This window comes from Chelonoidis abingdonii, chromosome 26, assembly GCF_003597395.2.
Source record: "Chelonoidis abingdonii isolate Lonesome George chromosome 26, CheloAbing_2.0, whole genome shotgun sequence".
NCBI lineage: Eukaryota > Metazoa > Chordata > Testudines > Testudinidae > Chelonoidis > Chelonoidis abingdonii.
In genome coordinates, this window is record NC_133794.1 from 7917801 (window position 1) to 7936915 (window position 19115).

The 19115-nt window shown below is 44.1% G+C and overlaps 3 protein-coding genes across 3 annotated transcripts in view; all 3 read right to left on the minus strand.

Annotated features, from left to right (window-relative positions):
* Positions 1-3203, minus strand: part of TMPRSS12 (transmembrane serine protease 12) — an 11399-nt gene extending 8196 nt beyond the window's left edge. The window contains exons 1-2 of the mRNA XM_032786493.2: positions 3002-3203; positions 724-922 (exon numbers count right to left, since the gene is read on the minus strand). Coding sequence (XP_032642384.1) covers positions 724-922; positions 3002-3092 — 290 coding nt within the window. The 5' untranslated portion in view covers positions 3093-3203. The remainder of the gene's footprint in view (positions 1-723; positions 923-3001) is intronic.
* Positions 3204-5912: 2709 nt separating this feature from the next.
* Positions 5913-8950, minus strand: LOC116828346 (thiol S-methyltransferase TMT1A-like). The gene is made up of 2 exons (XM_032786492.2): positions 8021-8950; positions 5913-6764 (listed from the first exon to the last, which is right to left on the minus strand). Exons 1-2 carry the CDS (start codon positions 8522-8524, stop codon positions 6528-6530), a joined length of 741 nt encoding a protein of 246 aa, XP_032642383.1. The 5' UTR covers positions 8525-8950; the 3' UTR covers positions 5913-6527.
* A 4383-nt stretch (positions 8951-13333) lies between these two features.
* On the minus strand, positions 13334-18891 carry LOC116828344 (thiol S-methyltransferase TMT1A-like). Its single transcript, XM_032786485.2, has 2 exons — positions 18287-18891; positions 13334-14596 (listed from the first exon to the last, which is right to left on the minus strand). Exons 1-2 carry the CDS (start codon positions 18779-18781, stop codon positions 14360-14362), a joined length of 732 nt encoding a protein of 243 aa, XP_032642376.1. The 5' UTR covers positions 18782-18891; the 3' UTR covers positions 13334-14359.
* Between the last annotated feature and the right edge of the window lie 224 nt (positions 18892-19115).

The window sequence follows — 19115 nt, forward strand, 5'->3', positions numbered from 1 at the left end:
GAGAGCGAACAACAAACAAAACAAACAGCACAAACAAAGACTTCCCTCCACCAAGATTTGAAAGTATCTTGTCCCCCCCATTAGTCCTCTGGTCAGGTGTCAGCCAGGTTCACTGAGCTTCTTAACCCTTTACAGGTAAAAGAGACAGTAACCCTTAACCATCTGTTTGTGACAGCAGTATAAGATTACTGAACAGTAAAGCTGACTGGGAAAAAAATATTCCTCGAAAAAATTAAAATGTTTAGTCAAAAACCTGAAAATTTTTGTCCTAAAACCTCAGTCCACTCCTCAGCCTGCTCTCTGTGCTGGTATTGTTGATGTGGAGCCCCCAGACTCAGCCAGGCTGGGGATGCAGAGAGCTCCAGACACAATTACTCTAGTTACAGACCCCCTAGTGGAGGGCAACTGATGACCTTAAGTTGCACAGAATATTTTAAGTGGTTCCTCTGAGACAGAGTGGATGCCAACACTAGGGAATATTGGGACACAGGAGTCAGGTGTTCACTCCTCAGTAATTGTTCTACAATCTTAGAACCAAATCCATGCAGTCTAGCATAACTCCTACTGATTTCCACTGTAGTATCTGGTCCTCCATTTTGCTCAAGGATAATGCTGATATTTAAAATTACGCTATGGGAGTTACAGGTGACACATTTCTGGTCAATTATACTGTTCTCACACTTAAGTTAACGGAGTATTAGAGTATTAAAATTTAATACATACATTTGACGTCTAACACAATGCGCTGCTGTCAGCACTGAATACTCATTAACTAAAGATCCACCGCACAGATGTTTAAATCCTACACCATATTGGTAAACTTGGAGACTAACTTGCCACGGCCATGCTCCGAGCTGTGCATCATGTCCACCTACGATCCGAGGGCCTGATATCATATCCACCAGTACCCGCTCTCCACAGCCTATAAAACAAAACACCATCAGTTACATTGCAATATGAAGATTTTGTGCATTTTGAGTGTCTTCTGCACGGGTCTTACAAAAGGTTTATCAATGTTATTACAACTATTTTTTGCATTCCCATTTAGAGCCCTGCTTCAGCAAAGTGCTTGTGTGTGTGCTTAAGTCCATTACTTCATCTATGTTTAAGTGTTTTGCTGAATAGGGCTCATTTTAAGCAAGTGGTTGAAGATAAGTACGTGCTCAAGTGTGTTGCTGAATCAGGGACTGCCTCTAAGAAATGTACAGAAAGTTGCACAAAAGGATGTGTTGTAGTGGTGTCTTGTATGATATTGTGCTTATATAATGTGACTGTACCAACATTTAATTAAAAAGTATTCATAAAAATAGTGCAAACTCTTCTTTAAAGTTATGCAAGAATTTTGAAATTATTTAACAGTGAAAAGTTTGTGACTTTTAACATATACTTTGTATTGATGTCCAAGGTCTTCAAAGAACTTTACAAAAGGTGCGTAGTATTAGCTGAGGTAGGGTAAACAACATAACATAGCAGGTCACAGCAAAACTGGCAACAGAATCCAGCTTATCTGCATTTCCAGTTCCCTTCTCTAAACATGCCATTCCTGCCTTCTGTACTCACAGTATTTACTCTGGTGATGAAACATTTTATCATGTATTTGGAGTTAACTTCAAGCTTGGCTTACAGAGTCAGCTACCCAGGATACCGATCTATCTTAGGTATTGATGTGGCCCCCATGACCAATGTGATGCTAAATCCATTACGGCGCTCAGATACAACACCCATGAAATAGGGAAGCACTATTCTCCCCATTTTACAGCTAGTCTCTTGTGTCTCAGCTCCCTAAGTGACTTGTGCATCACACATGAAGCCTGTGACATAGCAAGGAATTTAATCTAGGATTTGAATGGCCCAGGCTAGCACCCTAACCACTAAACCATCCTTCTTTCCCATACAGATACCAAATGTAAAAAGCATAGGTCCTGGACCCAGGATGTTGGGCGTGTGGCAAAACCCCCTGGCTTGAAGTGTTTTCTGTCATATACATAGTTGACAGTTTAGTTCAATGTCTGTCAGCACCCCTACTATACAAATTGTTCCAACATCACTGAATATAAGGGTCTGTCAGCATATGTTGGGATTCCCTCCAAGACCTTTTCAACTCAGCTTATTGAGAATACTTTGGTTCTGGGAGAACACTTCATCCAGATCACTGGGATCCAAAACACACAGTTTGACTCTAATAATAATAATGGGAGATATACCTATCTCCTAGAACTGGAAGGGACCTTCAAGGTTATTGAGTCCAGCCCCCCACCTTCACTAACAGGACCAATTTTTGCCCCAGATCCCTAAGTGGCCCCCTCAAGGATTGAATTTACAATCTTGGGTTTAGCAGGCCAATGCGCAAACCACTGAGCTATCCCTCCCCTCAAGAGTTTATCCTTCAGGTTCCTTTATCTGGCATGCAGCAAAGCTTGGTTGAGTTGATCAGCAACTTAACCTTTCCAATTATACCTGTGATCACATAGGCACTGCTTGTGGGAACTTGAGTGCTGAAATCCTTTTCCGAATCATGTGAAACACTTTCGACATCCAACCTCATACTTGAACCATGGGATTCACCTGACCCCACCTCATACTTTGGCCAAGAGGCAAATACTTTATGGCCTGATTTATTTGCATCTGTATTACGCTGGCACCAGAGCGACCTGAGGCAGCACAAGGGAGGTAGGGGCAGCAAGAAACCTACCAGCCCCTCCAACAGGAGCTGGAGCCTAGGCCCCTGCCAGCACATGCCCTGCATGGCTCTCTGATTTATGGGCTATGCCAAGTGTGCCCTAGAGATACACGGGCAGGTTCTCGCACAGACTCATGGGCCATGACATTCGGGGGGAGGGGGGAGTCCTCTCTGCGCAAGCGCCGTCGTGTCGCACCAGAGTAATGGAACATGTAGTTCCAACAGCGGGCCGCGTGGGCATGCGCAGCGCGGGTCCCGGCTACGCGGTGCCTGAGGCACGGCCCGCCCAAGCTGCTGCCACGCCCAGCCGCGGAGCCTTACTGCTCGTGGAGCTCCTCGGGGCCAGGCTCCCGGTGCTGCCGCCCGCTTGCAGCAGCACCACTAGGGCGGCGGCACAGAGACTCGGCCACATTGTCTGGGGTTCAAACAAAATGGCGGCCGGTTGGCGTCTAACGGTTATTCCCGGACTGCCGGCGCGCGGCTGCTGGCCTCGTGAGCAGGGGAAGGCGCCATGCCCTGGGCGCGTGCTGCTGCTTGGCGGTCACGGGGGAGGGGGGCGTGCGGGGTGGGGGAGCGAGCCTGAGGAGATGTCAGGGCCGCGGGTGTGTTAGGCCCGGTCTGAGGAAGGGGCAGGGGCAGGGTCATCTCTGTCTGGGGTGGAGGGGAGACGGTGTGAGGCAGGCGGGCGGGGGTCGGAGGAGAGGAGTGGACAATAGGATTGGGCCTGGGGCACAGTTTGGGGAAGGGGCGTTGAGTCTGTAGGGGGAGAACAGGGCAAGCGGATACCGGGGGGGCTGGCTAGGGGACAAGAGGAGGAGGTGCAGCAGTGGTGATGGCTTGGGAGAAAGCAGGTCTACGGGGAAGTGTGGTGTGAGGGAATGGGGGTTGCCTTAGCAGTTGGGTGCAATAGTTAATTGATTTCTGTGGATGGCTGGGGCAGGAGAGGAAGATGCAGGTATAATTCTACAGTAACAAAACCAAACCACACACTTTCAGTTCGAAAATTCCATGTTTTAATTTAATTTCTCCAAGAAATTGTTTCCATCAGCTACTCTAGTGACTTTTTTTCTGCTTTGAGAAACAGTATGGTTCTATCATAGAGTAACATTGCTACCGGATCACAACTTTTTTTAACAAAATGCACCAACCTTTTTGTTTTGCAAAGATATACCTATTGCTGAGAGGAATAAGGATTTCAGTCATTCACGCATCACAGGAACTGGGCAGAGTAGCTACAGGTTAGTGTTTTTCAGTAATGTTCTCAGTAATTATAGAAGAGCAAAAAGTCTTAACAGAGATCAAGGTCGTGAGACACATGTTGCCAGAGCCCTGCACCATTTGTAGGGGTTCCAGTGCTTAGTCTCCCATCCAAATACTAAGCAAGGCTTCCTGTTTTGCCTATAAGATCTGCTGCAATCATAATACAAAGGTGCTATTGCTGCAGATAGGGGGTGAACTCTTGGCCCCACTGAAGTCAGTGGAAAAAAACCCATTGACTTTGTTAGGGCTAGGATTTCACCTAAGGGGAAATTGTATTCTTCAGACCTCAGTTTTGTCCGTGTTGATTCACAGTATAATTTCTGACTCATTTGACTGGTTGGGTAATTAACAATATAAAAATATCACACAAAGTGGTAGACTTTGACACAGGCTTAAAAAACTTCCAACATTCCAGTGCAGTAGCAAAGTTATAGTTAAATTGATTATACTACCACCTCAGCTATCTGAATGGCATGGGATGTATTAAAATAGCTTGATAACTGTTATGAAAGGAGCAGGAAATGGTTAATATTAGAAAACGTTGCATCCTCTAGCCAATACATTTTTGCAGCTGAGTGGAGGTTATTTGTTGTTAGGGTCAAGTACCTACCTACTAACCTATAGTGAGTAAAAGCAAACTACTAGTGTAAAACCAAGGCGGGAGAGAAAGGAGCAGGGCTAGCAAGATAGAGGGTGGAAATAAAGATGTGACTTTATAGAAAGCAATTCCCACCACAAGCTTTATTTTCACTCTTGTTTCACAATTGCCATTTGGTTGTGAAAATAAACTAATGATTATCTGAAGGAACTTGCCAAGTTAAAATGGCATACTTGAAGATATTTCCCTGAATAGTTAGAAAAAAGATATTCTTTCTTGGCTTTGACTATGCCAGATGTTTATGTGATATCTCCCACTGTTGTGTTATCAGGGCAGTTCCACTGGTGATAACTGCTGTGGAAGCAGTAGTTTTCACCAGTATTTTTGCCTCTGTATCTGTAGTAGACTTGCTTTCAACAGGGTTGGATGAGACAGACTGTGGTAAAAATTCTAGTGCCCTGTCTACACTAATGTACCTCCTTATTGCTGTAAGTGGGGCAGTGAGACAGACCTCTCAAAAAGGCTAGTATAGACAGCCTCTCCAAGACCATGTTTTCTGCAACGTCATTGTTGGTAAAACTAAGAAGTGTTTTCCATTTGTTTTTTTTAGTGTCCGCCATGCACAGTGAAAGGGACAATGGTATGAAACACATGGTCCAGGCAAAATTCTGTTGTACTTCCATTCAAACTGGAACTTAGTATATCCAAATTATAGTAATTTACCTGCACACAACCTCCTACCCATAGAATGTTTATTTCTAAAGATGTCTAGATACTGGATTTGTTCCTCATGGGATTGACTTCTGAATCAGAAATTTAACGTGACAGAAGTATAGTCATGTTAGTATTACTTGTACTGAGATCTCAGGATTAATGTATATCTTGCTTTTTGCTTAAGAGTGACCATTAATTACATGTGAGTAAATTAACTACAGTAACTTCTCACTTAACATTGTAGTTATGTTCCTGAAAAATGCTACTTCAAGTGAAATGATGCTAAGCGAATCCAATTTCCACATAAGAATTAGTGTAAATCATGGGAGGAGGGTTAGGTTCCAGGGAAATTTTTTTTGTCAGACAAAAGACTGTTATACACACACACACACAGAGTATACGTTTTAAACAAACAGTTTAATACTGTACCCAGTAATGATGATTGTGAAGCTTGGTTGAGGTGGTGGAGTTAGATGGAGTCAGAAGGTGGGCTATTTCCCAGGGAATGCCTTACTGCTAAATGATGAACTACCACTTGGCTGAGCCCTCAAGGGTTAACACATTGTTAATATAGCCTCACACTCTACAAGGCAGCACGAATGGAGGGAGGAGACACAGCATGGCAGAGAGAGAGAGAGAGAGATACACACACACAGGGTGTGTGTGTGTGTGAGAGAGAGAGACTTGCATTGCCCCTTTAAGTATGCTGATCTCCCTCTAAATACACTGTTTTTTTTAAGTAGATCAGCAAGTTGAGACAGCAGTTGCTGCCAGCAAGCTCCCTCCATGCAGAGTCCTGTGGTGTGTCCCCCCCTTGCTCTGTGGAGACAGAGTACAGGAGAGGGGAGCACCCTGACATTAGTACCCCTCTTCCTTCCCCTGCCCAGCAAGCAGGAGGCTCCTGGGAGCAGCTCCAAGGCAAAGGACCAAGAGCAGCACAGGGCAGTGTGTGGGGAGGGACAGCTGAACTGCCTGGCAATTGATAGCCTACTGGGCGGCTGCTGCACAGGGTACTTAGGGAAGTTGATGGGGAGCTGCCGGTCCACCCTGGTTTCAAGCCCCCACCAGGTAGCTCCAACAGGCTGCCCTTTCTGCAAGCAGTGAACAAAGCATGTGACTGCCCAACAGCGTTATAAGGGAGCATTGTGCAACTTTAAATGAGCATGTTCTCTAATTGATCAGCAACGAACAACACAGCATTAAGTGAGGAGTTACTGTAGATGATTTGTACAGAAGCAAACATTAAAAAGTGCATATGTCGCAGCACAGTGAAAATTATTTTATAGCATATCCGATGATATGAGACTGAACTGGAGTCCAGTATAATGGGACTTGTATGTGCCGTAACTTTATTTCTGAAAACTTGGCCTGTTCAAGGTTTTTCCAGGTCTCTCTTGTGAGGTGGCATCCATCAAACAGAAGTTTCCAGGTTGGATAGTAGACTTGCTGCCAAAAATAGCTCCAGCTTGAAGGATCTGCAGCTACGTGTTCTAAGAAATAAAATGCCCCACCCTGGGGAAACAAAACATTTATAAATATTTTAAACATGAAGGAACTGATATGCAGTTAGCATAACTTTGGGCTCTTAAAACTCAGTTTCTGTTCTGCTTTTTCTCCCTCACCAACACTTGAATTTGAGGCTTTCTTTGCATGCATTTCAGTCGGTATCAAAATACTTCCCCCCAAGTTGCTCTTTTAATCCTGTACATTTTAAAATAAACAGAAAATTACATATTTTTGAAGAGGTGTTTAAAATCCATATCAATAAGTCCAAAAAAGACGAAAGATGTGCTTGCTTAAGCACCTTATTTCTCCTTCACAGTAATCAGTACTTTGTGTTTTTGTTCAGAGTAAAAGTAGTAGGGTGTGGTTTTCAAAGGAGCCTTCGAGAGAGAGAGAGGCTTAATTCCCATTAAAATTAATTGGGATTTGGAAATACTTAGGTCCCTTTTAAAAATCCCACCATTAAGGCTGAAATTCCTGCACAGGAATGGAGCAGTTGAGAATCAGGAATGGGGAATTTTAACCCAGATGGAATTCTTTACAGAAAGTTATGAGCAAATAATGGGAATGGAGTTAAAGGAATGGTTATTTCAACATTAAGGATGAGATCAGCACTTCTTGTTAGATGTTAAGTGATTTGTCCAAGATAACACAGTGTGTCAGTGGCAGAGCAGGAGAAGAATCTAGATCTCCTGACTAGCAGAACTGAGATCTCCTGTCCATTGGACCATACTGTCTAGGAATGCTCTAATATTTCACCTATAACATCCTAGAACTTTAAACTTCACGGACTTAATATTTTATCCATATCTGGTGTAGATGGAAATGACCAATCTTTTGATATCTCCCATGTAAAATTTATATACTTTTTTTGAGTGGGGCTGTGCTAACTGACAAGATATTTCACCATGCTAGACTGAAAATTTGCTTTTTTCTAAAAGAAAAGTCCCTTGTAGGGAAAAAAATTAAAATTCTGCCTTAAATTGCATATGTCCCAATTGCCACTGAAGTTAGTGGGAGTTGAATACACAAAACACAGTTGGCCTAAGAATAATGGGGCAAAGTGACCAGTAAGCTCCTACTGCTTTGCACCTCTTTGGTATGCAAAGTGGATATAAGTTCAATTTAATTGGCCAGATAAATGAGGTTTGTGGCAGCTTTGCATCTTCAGAGTGGCAAAAAGCTGAAGGTCACTGGTGAATCTGGTCCAGTGGCTGTAGAATAGGTAATAATAATACAGGAAATATCTTTTCTTAAATACTCACGGTTCTGAGTACTCTCAAAACTTCTTTCAAGACACCCTCTATGCTTTGCACTGAACACAGGACCAAGGTGCAAACCACTGCATCCATAGAGCTGTCGGCCACTTGGTTCAAGTCTTCCCCAGGGGTCACCAGGAAGGACTGAAACTGGAGGTGCTGGTTCTGTGCCATGCTCCTGGAGAGGCCATCCTGGAAGTTGAGGGTTGTGTCAGTGCAGGTAATTTTGCAGCCAGGTGGGTAGAATTGGAAGTTGGCGCCAGTGCCAGTCCCAATCTCCAGCAAAGTCAGTTCCCCTGAGGGGCCTGCAAACTCCTGCAGGTTGCAGAACAGCTCTTGTTTGTGCCCTGACGCCCTCCGGTTGTAACTTGCAGTTAACTTCTCTATGAAGAAGGGAAAGAATATCTTCTTACAGAATGGTTCCCATATGCCCAGGAATGATAGCAAGTATACAGGCAGGACAAGAAGCTGCACACAAACACGGAGAAACAGGACCACTGCCTTTGCCATTCCCACTTCTAAGTAGGACCTGCCCTGAGAAGAGCCTATTTATGTAAAAATAAGGGCCTTTGAAGTTTATGCAGAATGCAGAGTCTATGAAGCAGCTCTGTTCACTCTTAGGATTATTTTCTGCTCTTTGTACTAATCTAGTAGGTGGCTTCTACAGCCAATTTCAAAATCCATTGTAAAGGTCCTTGCTGAAACTTGAGCAAAAAAGACTTAACTGCTCTGTTAGGAACAACTGACGCAGTCTCGAAGCTGGGTGGTTACATGGTGAACTGTTATAGGCTGGATCCTGCAGTGTGGAACTTGCAACATGCTGCAAATCCCTAAAGCGTAATGTTTAGCAAGTTTCAGATGACAGTTTCCGCCCTCTCTGTTAAAGCAGCCCTGTCTCATTTTCAGTGTTGTGGCTAAGGGTTTGTCTAGAAGGTGGGAGACCTTGGGTCCAGTCCCATTGTCATAAACAAATAGTTAAGGGTTAATGTCTCTTTTACCTGTAAGGGGTTAACAAACAGTGAACCTGGAACACCTGACCAGAGGACCAATCAGGAGACAAGATACTTTAAAATCTGGGTGGAGGGAAGCCTTTGTTTGTGTTCTTTGTTCTTGGTCCGTGTTCTCTCTGGGTTCTGAGAGGGACCAGACATGTAAGCAGATTCCTCCAATCTTTCTGAAAAAATCTCTTCTGTTCTAATTTTAGTAAGTATCAGGATAAAGGTGGTTTTAGTCTTTTTGATTGTTTTCTTTATTTGCAAATGTGTACTTTGCTGGAAATATTTTAATTTGCATTTGTGCTGGGGGGGAGGTTTTCTCTCTAGTGTCTATAAGCTGAAAGACTCTATAATATTCCATCTTGATTTACAGACGATAATATTTTATTTTTTATTTCTGTTTATAAAGCTTTCTTGTTTAAAGACCTGATGATTTTTTCCCCTTATTAAGGCTCAAAGGAACTGACTCTGTACTCACCAGGGAATTGGTGGAGAAGGGAAAGAGAGGAGGAGGGGGAAGATGAATTTCCTCTTTGTTTAGATTCACGAAGCTTGAATCTGTAATTGCCTCCTGGTGAAAAAAAAAGAGGAAGAGGGAGGTAACATTCCTCTCTGTGTTGTGATTCAAGAAGTTTGATCACGGTGATCTCCTAGTGTACCCGAGCGGAAAGATCTGGGAGAAGAAAGGAGGGAAGAAATGGTTTATTCCCCTTTGTGAGACTCAAGGAATTTGGGTCTTGGGGTCCCCAGGGAAGTTTTTGGGGGACCAGAGTGCCGAAAAACTTACTTTTGGGTGGTGGCAGCCTATCAGATCTAAGCTGGTAATTAAGCTTAGAGGAATTCATGCTGGTACCCCATCTTTTGGACTCTAAGGTTCAGATTGGGGAATTATGCCATGACACTCATGCTCCAACTACTCTTTATTATTTAGCCACAGGGGAACAGCTTCAACAGGAGAGACTGAGGGAACTCTATGTCAGAATATGCTATAGCTTGTTGGTTAGAGAACTCTCCTGAGAGGTGGGAGACCCCTATTTAAATCCTTTGTCTATTTTTGGCAGAGAGGGGGAATTAAATCTGGTTTGCCCACATCACTCCCATGCAATTGTGCTATCCATTCATTTAAAATGTATAAGGTGTCTGGCTCCTTCTGAATGGGACATGATTTGGTAGGTGGTTTCTGAGCATGCCTACCAGTTTGAGCCCTGAACATGATTTATATGGCTGAATTCCTGTTTTTCACCTAGTCTGTGAATCACTCTGGGGGTTAGGTGGGAAATAATGTCCTGATGCTTACAGTGAAGCAGAAACTTAGGTGGCTTGGGAACTTTTACTCTGAAAACTTAGGTGCTGCGTGAACCTAAGCACCTACAGATTGTTGAAGTTCCCCTGAGGCCTATTTCCACTTGGTTCCCAGAGAACTCTGTTTGACTTCAGTCTCAATACTCAGGTGCTTTTATTTGGCATACAGCAAAGCTATGTGGAGTTAATCAGGCTAAAACGTAGGAGGTGTGTATAGGGCATGCCACATATTCAAAGTTACACAGCAAACCGCTTCCTTTATATACATTTACACAATACAGTGCATCACATTTTGGGGTTGGCTTGGTCATTTTGTAGGAACCAATCCCTCTTCTACAGCATGTTCTGTCCATGCCCAACTTACCCTTCACCGCATCTTGTGTTTCAGTCTTCTCTTATCCGTTGTTAGCTTGTTTTTAGTAAATGATTCTCTGGGTATTCCCTCTCTTATTTTAAGCTAGCTCAGACATTCTGTCTTTTAGCTCAGTGACTATTTACTTACCTTAGCACAAATGTTTTATTTTCAGCCTGCTGATCTAGTTACCTTCCTAATCCTGTCTTCCAAGAAATGAGGCCTCCCCCGTGTTTAATGACTCATGTTAAGCCAGGCCTTCACAGGGTTTGGCAAGAGTTTTGTGGCTCACAGTGGAGCCAAAACTGGGGCTTAGGTGCCTAAATCCTAGGTTTAGGCACCTAAGTTCCTTTGTGGATTCCACCCCTTCTCTATACTTTGCATCAAGCACTGCACCAGGATTCAGCAGAGAACTTGGGCTACCACAAAATTCTCAATGTGGAGGTACTGATTCTCAGCAATTTTCCTGAAAAGGAACTTCTCAAAGTTGCGGTCTGTATAGATCACTCGGTATCCCAACAGATAGAACTGGAAGTTGGCTCCAGTGCCACAACTAATATCCAGCAGCACCAGCTCTTCTGATGTGTTTGTAAACTGCGTGCTACACCAGAGCTCCTATTTCTGGTCAGAGGTCTGTTTGTTGTAAATGATGGTGAATCTTTTATGACAGGTGGGAAAAATATCTTCTTGCTACAGATGAGGTCTCACAGTCTCAGGAACAAAAGCAGATATGCAAGCAGGGCAAGGAACTGTGTAGGAGCATAATTAGCAGCATTGCTGTCAGCGGAGAGGAGAGTTTGGACCTGACCGAGCTAACAGTGTTGTGGAAGAAATAGTCACATCTGATGTTGGGGGAGTTCTGTTTCTCTTTTGCATTTCTTATAAGCTATAGTCATAGACCTGTGCCAAAATGTACTTACCCCACATCAAAGGAATTCAGCTTGAGGCAGCTGTTGTGATAATGCCCTAATACAAATTTCTTGCCTCCTTTTTTGTTCTGCGGGAGATGCTATCTCAGCCCCTTAAACTACAGAAGATATTGCTGCTGCCCCCAAAGTCAAGCATGACCTTTCCCTTCATGGAAACAGGTGTTATTTTTAGTAGGTTGAATTTTTTTCAAAGTACTTTATAGCCCACGAAAGCTTATGCCCAAATAAATTTGTTAGTCTCTAAGGTGCTACAGGGACTCCTTGTTTTTATTAACTAACTCATTCTCTAGGGGCTTGGCTACACTCGAAACTCTGAAGCTTTGAAGTGCGAGTGTGGTCACGGGACCAGCGCTGGGAGAGAGTTCTCCCAGGGCTGCAGGTACTCGACCTCCCCGAGGGAATTAGTTTACAGCGCTGGGAACGGCGCTCCCAGTGCTGGGGCACTGTTTACACTGGCGCTTTACAGCGCTGTAACTTGCTGCGCTCGGGGGGGTGTTTTTTCACACCCCTGAGCGAGAAAGTTGCAGCGCTGTAAAGCACCAGTGTAGCAAGGCCTCAGTGCCCAGGAAGGAGGTATATAGATGGACTAATGATGGTACAGCGAGGTGAAGTAACTGGGCATAAGGTCTTGCAGTGAATCAGTGCAGAGCTCAAAGAATTCAGGAGTCCTGGCTCTTAGTGCTTTCTGCTGGGTCGCACTATCTCAGCATGTTCCTCTTTTAAAACAACTCATGAGCAGAGACCAATTTTGGCATGTATATGCAGACATTTATTTAAGCAGCACTTGAACAGTTTCCCTCAGTGTGAGCCAAAATCCAGTATTTATGTCACATGCCAGTAGCCTGAATATTATTTACTGAAGCTCAGTACTGTTTAAACACACACTCTGGACTAAAACAAGTTCCTGTTTATCTTACGTAACAATCATAGCCTTTCTTACTCTTCCTTGACTTTAGACCGCAATGAAACAAGATATAGCCAGCCTGGAGCTGCACAGACAAATAAATGAGTATTCAGGATAACTTACATTCCGATACACACAAGGTTGGTTGGTTGTTTTTTTGTAGATGGTCTAATCATATGAGCCATATTAGACTGTTTTAAGATACTGTGGATTTTGTTAATATGGGTTTTATGCGCTTGGCGTGCTGGGGCCTGGAGCTGCCCCTGACTGGAAGACAAGACTCATGGGGTACTATTCTCACCCCTGCCACTGTCCTCCTTTGTGAACTTGGCTGAGTCACTTCATCTGTCTGTGCCTCAACTTCTCATCTCTAAACTATGGATAACATTAATTTTGCTGACTCCTTAATGAGAAGTCCTATGAAGTCTGTGGGATCAATATTTGTAAAATGCTTTGAGATTCTTGGTTGCAAGGTACATAGTATTATAAAAGTGCATAGTATATTGATACGGTCTTTCCCACCTGAAACTTTGATCCAAATTTGTTTAATTTAAAGAAATGTATTCAAGTTTGAGTGTATGGTCTTGTTCCTATAGTTGCCTTTCTTTCTATCAATTACTTAGTGAAATCCCTTTGTTCCAGTGTTGATCTCCTGGGTTAGACTTAATGTGCCAAATTGACACTTGGTGGAACTCCAGTGGAGTTGCATTTGCTTACACCAGATCTGAATTTGGCCTTACACTAATCAGGGAAAAAAACACTATACAGGGGCTAGTGTTTACAAAAATGAGTTACCTGCTCCCCCTATTGGTAACAAAGCAGAGGACATAATCAAAGTACAGTATTTTCAACTTTACTGAGAAGCCTATGTCTCTGTAGCAACACCGTGGTTCTGTAGCAATTACAAAAGACAAACAAATTAAAACAAATTGTATCAAAAGTACTTTCAGTGCAGTCTGAGTGGATATGTCTAATGCTTAGGTTTTTCCTTCTATTATCTTTCAGTAGGATATGAGCTCCCTGTCACTTGGGGGCCCCTAGCTACTCTTTTGGCCTTAACTAGTGCTAATTATCCTGCTATAATGGGCAGCGGCAGCTCCGGGCACCAGCACTCCAAGCGCGTGCCTGGGGCAGCAAGCCGTGGGGGGCACCCTGCCAGTCCCTGCAAGGGTGGCAGTCAGGCAGCCTTTGGTGGCTTGCCTGCTGGAGGTCCACCAGTCCCACGGATTCGGTGGCAATTCAGCAGCGGGTACACTGAAGCCACGGGACTGGCGGACCTCCTGCAGGCAAGCCGCTGAAGGCTGCCTGACTGCCGTGCTTGGGGCTGCAAAAAAGCTAGAGCCGCCCCTGAGGATGGGAGCATTTTGTTGTGCAGATTTCTGTTTCAATCTGATTTAGACTGATGAGCCTGGATTCCCAAAGGGACTTAGGCATTGCAACCCCAAGCAACATGGTACCCAGAAAGTCACCGGAACAACACTGAGATCCACAAAGCTTGACTTAGGCATCAAGGCTCTGTATATGATGAATGAGGCTCTGTATATGATCAGTGCCTTAGAATGTGATCCACAGAAACTAGCAGGACAGTCTGTGAAAAATGCTGACCAGAGCTTTGTCTGAAAACTGGGAAGAGCCTGACTGGCATACAGACAAACATAACATCATAGTTAGGATAAGCTATGGATGCTCAGTAAGTTTTCCCTGTTATTCTCATAAACCCAACAAGGCAATTTGGTTAGGCAGCTAATTGCTAAATAAGTATTGCTCTGACATTATAAGGCTGCTAGTCAGGGATAAATACCCCTAGGAATTGGAAGGAACCACGGTGCTGAAGTGACCTTGTTTCTCAGTGCATGGAGTTAGTTATTTCACAGCATATCCAATGATATGGGGACGAGTAGGATTCCAGGACAGGGGGGCATGTATGTGCTGCAACTTCAGTTCCGAGAACCCTGCCTTCTCCAGGTCCTTCCAGGTCTCTCTGGTCAGGCAGCACCCGTCTCCCAAATATCTCCAGGTTGGGTTGTAGATCTGTTGCCAAAAGTAGCCCCAGCTGGAATGATCTGCAGCCACATGCTCCAAGAAATACAAAGCACCACCCTGGGAAACAAAGCAATCAAATGCTTCAGGAACAAACAAGAGCTCTTAAAATCACCAACATCTCCCTTCCACTTTGGAGAGACAACTCTTGGATCAAACTCCCCACATTCTGGCCATGTTCGGTTCAGGCTGACTTCTAACTATTATGTTTTCAGGAACTGCTACCCATAATCAGTTATCTGTGGAGTCCAGTGAGCATTCCACCATGTTCTCATTCTGTCTTATTTCACTCCTGTAAGACTTAAAAAATACTATTTGGGGAAGCTACATAACTACAGAAAGGTTCGAGTTCCATGTGGAAGGGGAAGTATGCTCTTGTGATGGAGAGTCAGGACTCATGGAGTCTGTTCCCAGCTCTGCCACTACTGCTTTGTGTGCCCTTGAGCAAATCACTTAACTTTCCGGTATTCAGTTTTTCCATCTGTAAAATGGGGATGATCAGAACACTTACCATACCCTCCAAGTGGTGAGGGTTAATTCACTGTTGTTTATATAGCATGGTGAGGCAGGTGCCATTAGACAAGGATCGGGCATTCACTTCATTGGCAGTCTTGTGAGCTGCAGAACTGCTTCACTGAATCCACTGCTGGAGAGCAGATCTAGTACAGCATATTCCAGTGATTAAAAACACTGGATAAGTAGCAGAGCTAGTGCTGAGAGCAAACCTATTCAGAACATTCAAGGCAGTTTTTAGTGGAAGCTGGTGTAAGAGTTACAGATTCTGATTTGAATTTTTCACCCCTTCGTGAGGAGGTTGCCATACATGTTTTTTTTCCCTACCTTGTAATTTAGCTCCACAATGAAAACAAAATGTTTTAAATTGCCTTAAGGAATGTTCTTTATAGTCACAACCAAGGCTAAGGCCTTGTCTACATGGGAAACTTCTACCAGTTACACAGGTTAAACCCACTGGTGTGGACACTCAGTAGTAGTTTTTTTCAGTTGAGTTTAAATTTGTTCCCAAGTGATATAAGCTAAACCAGTGTTTTTCAACCTTCTTTTAATTTGTGGACCCATAAACCATTTTGAATGGAGGTGTGGACCCCTTTGGAAATTTTAGACATAGTCTGTAGATCCCCAGGGGTCTGTGGAACACGGTAGAAAACGAATGAGTTAAGCCAAAAAAGGCACTGTTACATCAGAATAAGTGTGTCATACTGGTATAACTATATCTGTTCAAATTTACATCTTAAGTTATAATGAACAAACTTGCTCATGTAGACGAGTTCCAAGGGTGAGATACTAAAAACAATAAGCAATGAGGTTATCAGTGAATATACAGCATTAACTTAGTTGGGCATAGACAGGGATGGCTCTAGGCATTTTGCCGTCCCAAGCAGGGCAGGTGTGCCTGCGGGAGGTCCACCGAAGCCACGGCACCAGCAGAGCCTCTGCAGGCAAGCTGCTGAAGGCAGCCTGCCTGCCGCCCTCACAGCGACCAGCAGAGCGCCCCCAGTGGCTTGCTGCCCCAAGCACACGCTTGGCGTGCTGATGCCTGGAGCCGCCCTGGCCATAGATATGACAGGATACTGGATAGTGCACGATTTTGCAGTCCAAGGGATATCTACAAATACATTAGTAACACTGCAGGGTTTAGAGCATCTGGCAGGCACGCGGTGACAGGCAATATTGTTAATAAAGAGAAAGAGTGAGTTTGGGGAGAAGAAAAGCTGGCAGGGAAAGAGGAGAAGTGCTAGGTAATAAAAACTAATCTCTTCCTGTGCAGCCTGAATTCCACTCCCTCCAAAATGCACAGCCACCCACCCCTCCATTCATTGCTGTACTCTCGACAGATGTGTCCTGTGTTGCCATGAAGTCCTATAGCCTGCTTGAGAGTCCCTGAAATCACGCACTCATGAGCTCTGTTTGAAGTGAAGGTGTTCCTTCAGAATTCCTCCTGATTGCCAGCCTTTTACTGAACAAAGGTGCAGAGAACAGGAGTAGTGGAAATTCTGGGCTATTGGATGAACAGTGAGCATTGCAGTAAGAACTCTTGGGGAAGGCATCAGAACAGCCATCCAATTTCCCTCTAATAAGTGGGTTTCATGGAACAAGGCTGCCAGCTGTTCTAGCCGTCAGGTTGTACTGTGGTTCTGCCACTCCTGCTCTGCATGGTGACAGAATTCAACTGCCATAATTACAAAGGCAAGGGCTTATTTTTAATTCCCTCTCACCTTAATTAGGAAAAATATCAAAGGCTCAGCCAGGTAGAATTCCAGCCTCGGTTGCTGTGCAGCCTGCCGGGTAAGAGTGGGATAGCTTTCATCTTAATGAGAAAGTTACTTGCAGTTTCGCTTCCACATTCAGACAATGGCAATTTTATGAGCACACTTCTTAGCTATGTGTTTTGAGATCCATGGACTAGGAAGATGGCATATTTATGCTTGATTCTTAAGCTTAAAGAGGTTGTGGGGGAGGAAAATCAAGGGTAAGATTTTTAAGAAGCACTGAAATAACTTAAGTGTCTAAGTCTCATTTTTAAAAGCGGAACTTAGGCCCTGAAGTCACTTAGGTGCTTCTGAATATTTGACACTAAATCCATTAAGGGATATAGTCAGATAGTTTGGGCTTCAGATAAGGTGCTTTATAAATAATTTGTAGCATGCTTGCATGTGGATGTTTTAACTAAGCTAAACCATCTAATGCTTTTGTGGTTTAAAAGAATTCTAAGGGAACAGCTTTTTGAATGTAAACATCCCCCTGTTATATAGGGTTTGCACGGCAGTCATTGCAGCATTGTGCTAGTGCAGGTGAACCAAAATTTGAATTGTCTGCTAACAGGAGTGGAGCAGGTGAGCCTGTTTTCATTATCAGCATCACTGTGATTTTTTTTTTAAGGTTGGTTCAGTCATAGCTAAGTGACTCACTAACTGGTCAGGTCTGTCTCATTACAGGAACAAGGGAGAGAATGTTGTAGTGGCTTTTATTTAGATGTTAGCCACATAAAGTAAGTCAAGACAATGTACTTGTCTTATAAGTGTGTGTGATAAATACTGAAATGGTGTTAAGTGACACAGCAAAGGAAATGAAGGTGGCCTGGTTCTGTCTGTTTTCTTTTTACTACTTTCTGTTCAGAAAATTGCTGGCTTCCAGACAAACACACACAAATAAATGCTCTAGGTCAGGGGTAGGCAACCTATGGCACGCATGCCAAAGGTGGCACGCAAGCTGATTTTCAGTGGCATTCACACTGCCCGGGTCCTGGCCACCAGTCTGGGGGGGCTGTGCATTTTAATTTAATTTTAAATGAAGCTTCTTAAACATTTTAAAAACCTTTTTATATACAACAATAGTTTAGTTGTATAGTATAGACTTATAGAAAGAGACTGTCTAAATGTATTACTGGCATGTGAAACCTTAAATTAGAGTGAATAAATGAAGACTCAGCACACCACTTCTGAAAGGTTGCCGACCCCTGCTCTAGGTGATGAAGGTTTGGCTATTGACTAGCCCATTCTGTGGACGTTTGCCGTCTCTGCTCATAGGAGAGCACAGGGACTTCTCCCTCTCTGTATCCGTGTAGCATGTCTCCAAAGGGGGTTTACCCCTGCACACTAGGCCACTTGGGGGACGGATGTGTCTCTGGGGCAGGTGGCTCCACACACGCTCCCATTAGACCTGTCTTTGAATAGCACAGCTTGGTTCATAAACAAAATAGCACCCCCCCCACCCGATGGTACTCATACTCACCACCCTGAGCACTCGCAAGACTTCTCTCAGAACTTGTTCGATGCTGCGCACCGAGCACAGCACCAAGGTGCAAACTACCACATCCATGGAGTCGTCAGCCACTGGGCACAGGTCCTCACCAGAGGCCACCAAGAACCGTTCAAAATGGAGGTGTGGGCTGTCAGAAATGCTCTTAAGGAGGAACCTCTCAAAGTTGGGGTTGGGATCAGTGCATGTCACCCGGCATCCAGGTGGGTAGAACTGGAAGTTGGCTCCTGAGCCTGTGCCTATTTCCAGCAGCCTGAGCTCCATCGAAGGGCCTGCAAACTCCCCCAGGCTGCTGAACAGGTCCTTTTTCTGTTGGAAGAGTTTGCGGTTGTAGATAGTGGAGCACTTGGCCATGACATATGGGAAGATCTTTTTACAGAGGGGATCCCATAAGCCCAGATACGAGAGCAGGTACACAGGCAGGCTGAGGAGCTGGATGGATCGCTGGAGGAGAGGGATCAGCACCATCAGTGCAAAGAGGAGAATGCAAAAATCCTCAATCCCAGCTATAAACAGAATGCCAAACCTGCTGCTATGTTCCAACTTTACTGAGCATTTCCTTCTTGCTCTCCTGACTAACTGGCTCATGCTGAACTGGTTATGTCCAGTTTCTCCAGCTGGCTGCCTTCCTAATTCTATCTTAAAGAGACAGAGCACTGTTTAGTCATAATTCTACAAGCACAACTGAAGTGGGATGCAACAGGGATAGAAATTGATTTGTTTGCTTATGTAATTTTGGGCTTAATCCTTCAAGGTCCTGGGTGCTGTGGCCTGGTGGTGCAAAGCACTTAATTATGTACTT

Coding starts and splice junctions, on each gene's coding strand:
- LOC116828346 (XM_032786492.2), bottom strand. CDS start 8,524: ATGGCAAAGGCAGTGGTCCTGTTTCTCCGTGTTTGTGTGCAGCTTCTT. Junction 6,765..8,020: donor TTTTGAGAGTACTCAGAACC/GTGAGTATTTAA, acceptor TTGTTTCCCCAG/GGTGGGGCATTTTATTTCTT.
- LOC116828344 (XM_032786485.2), bottom strand. CDS start 18,781: ATGGTGCTGATCCCTCTCCTCCAGCGATCCATCCAGCTCCTCAGCCTG. Junction 14,597..18,286: donor TCTTGCGAGTGCTCAGGGTG/GTGAGTATGAGT, acceptor TTTGTTTCCCAG/GGTGGTGCTTTGTATTTCTT.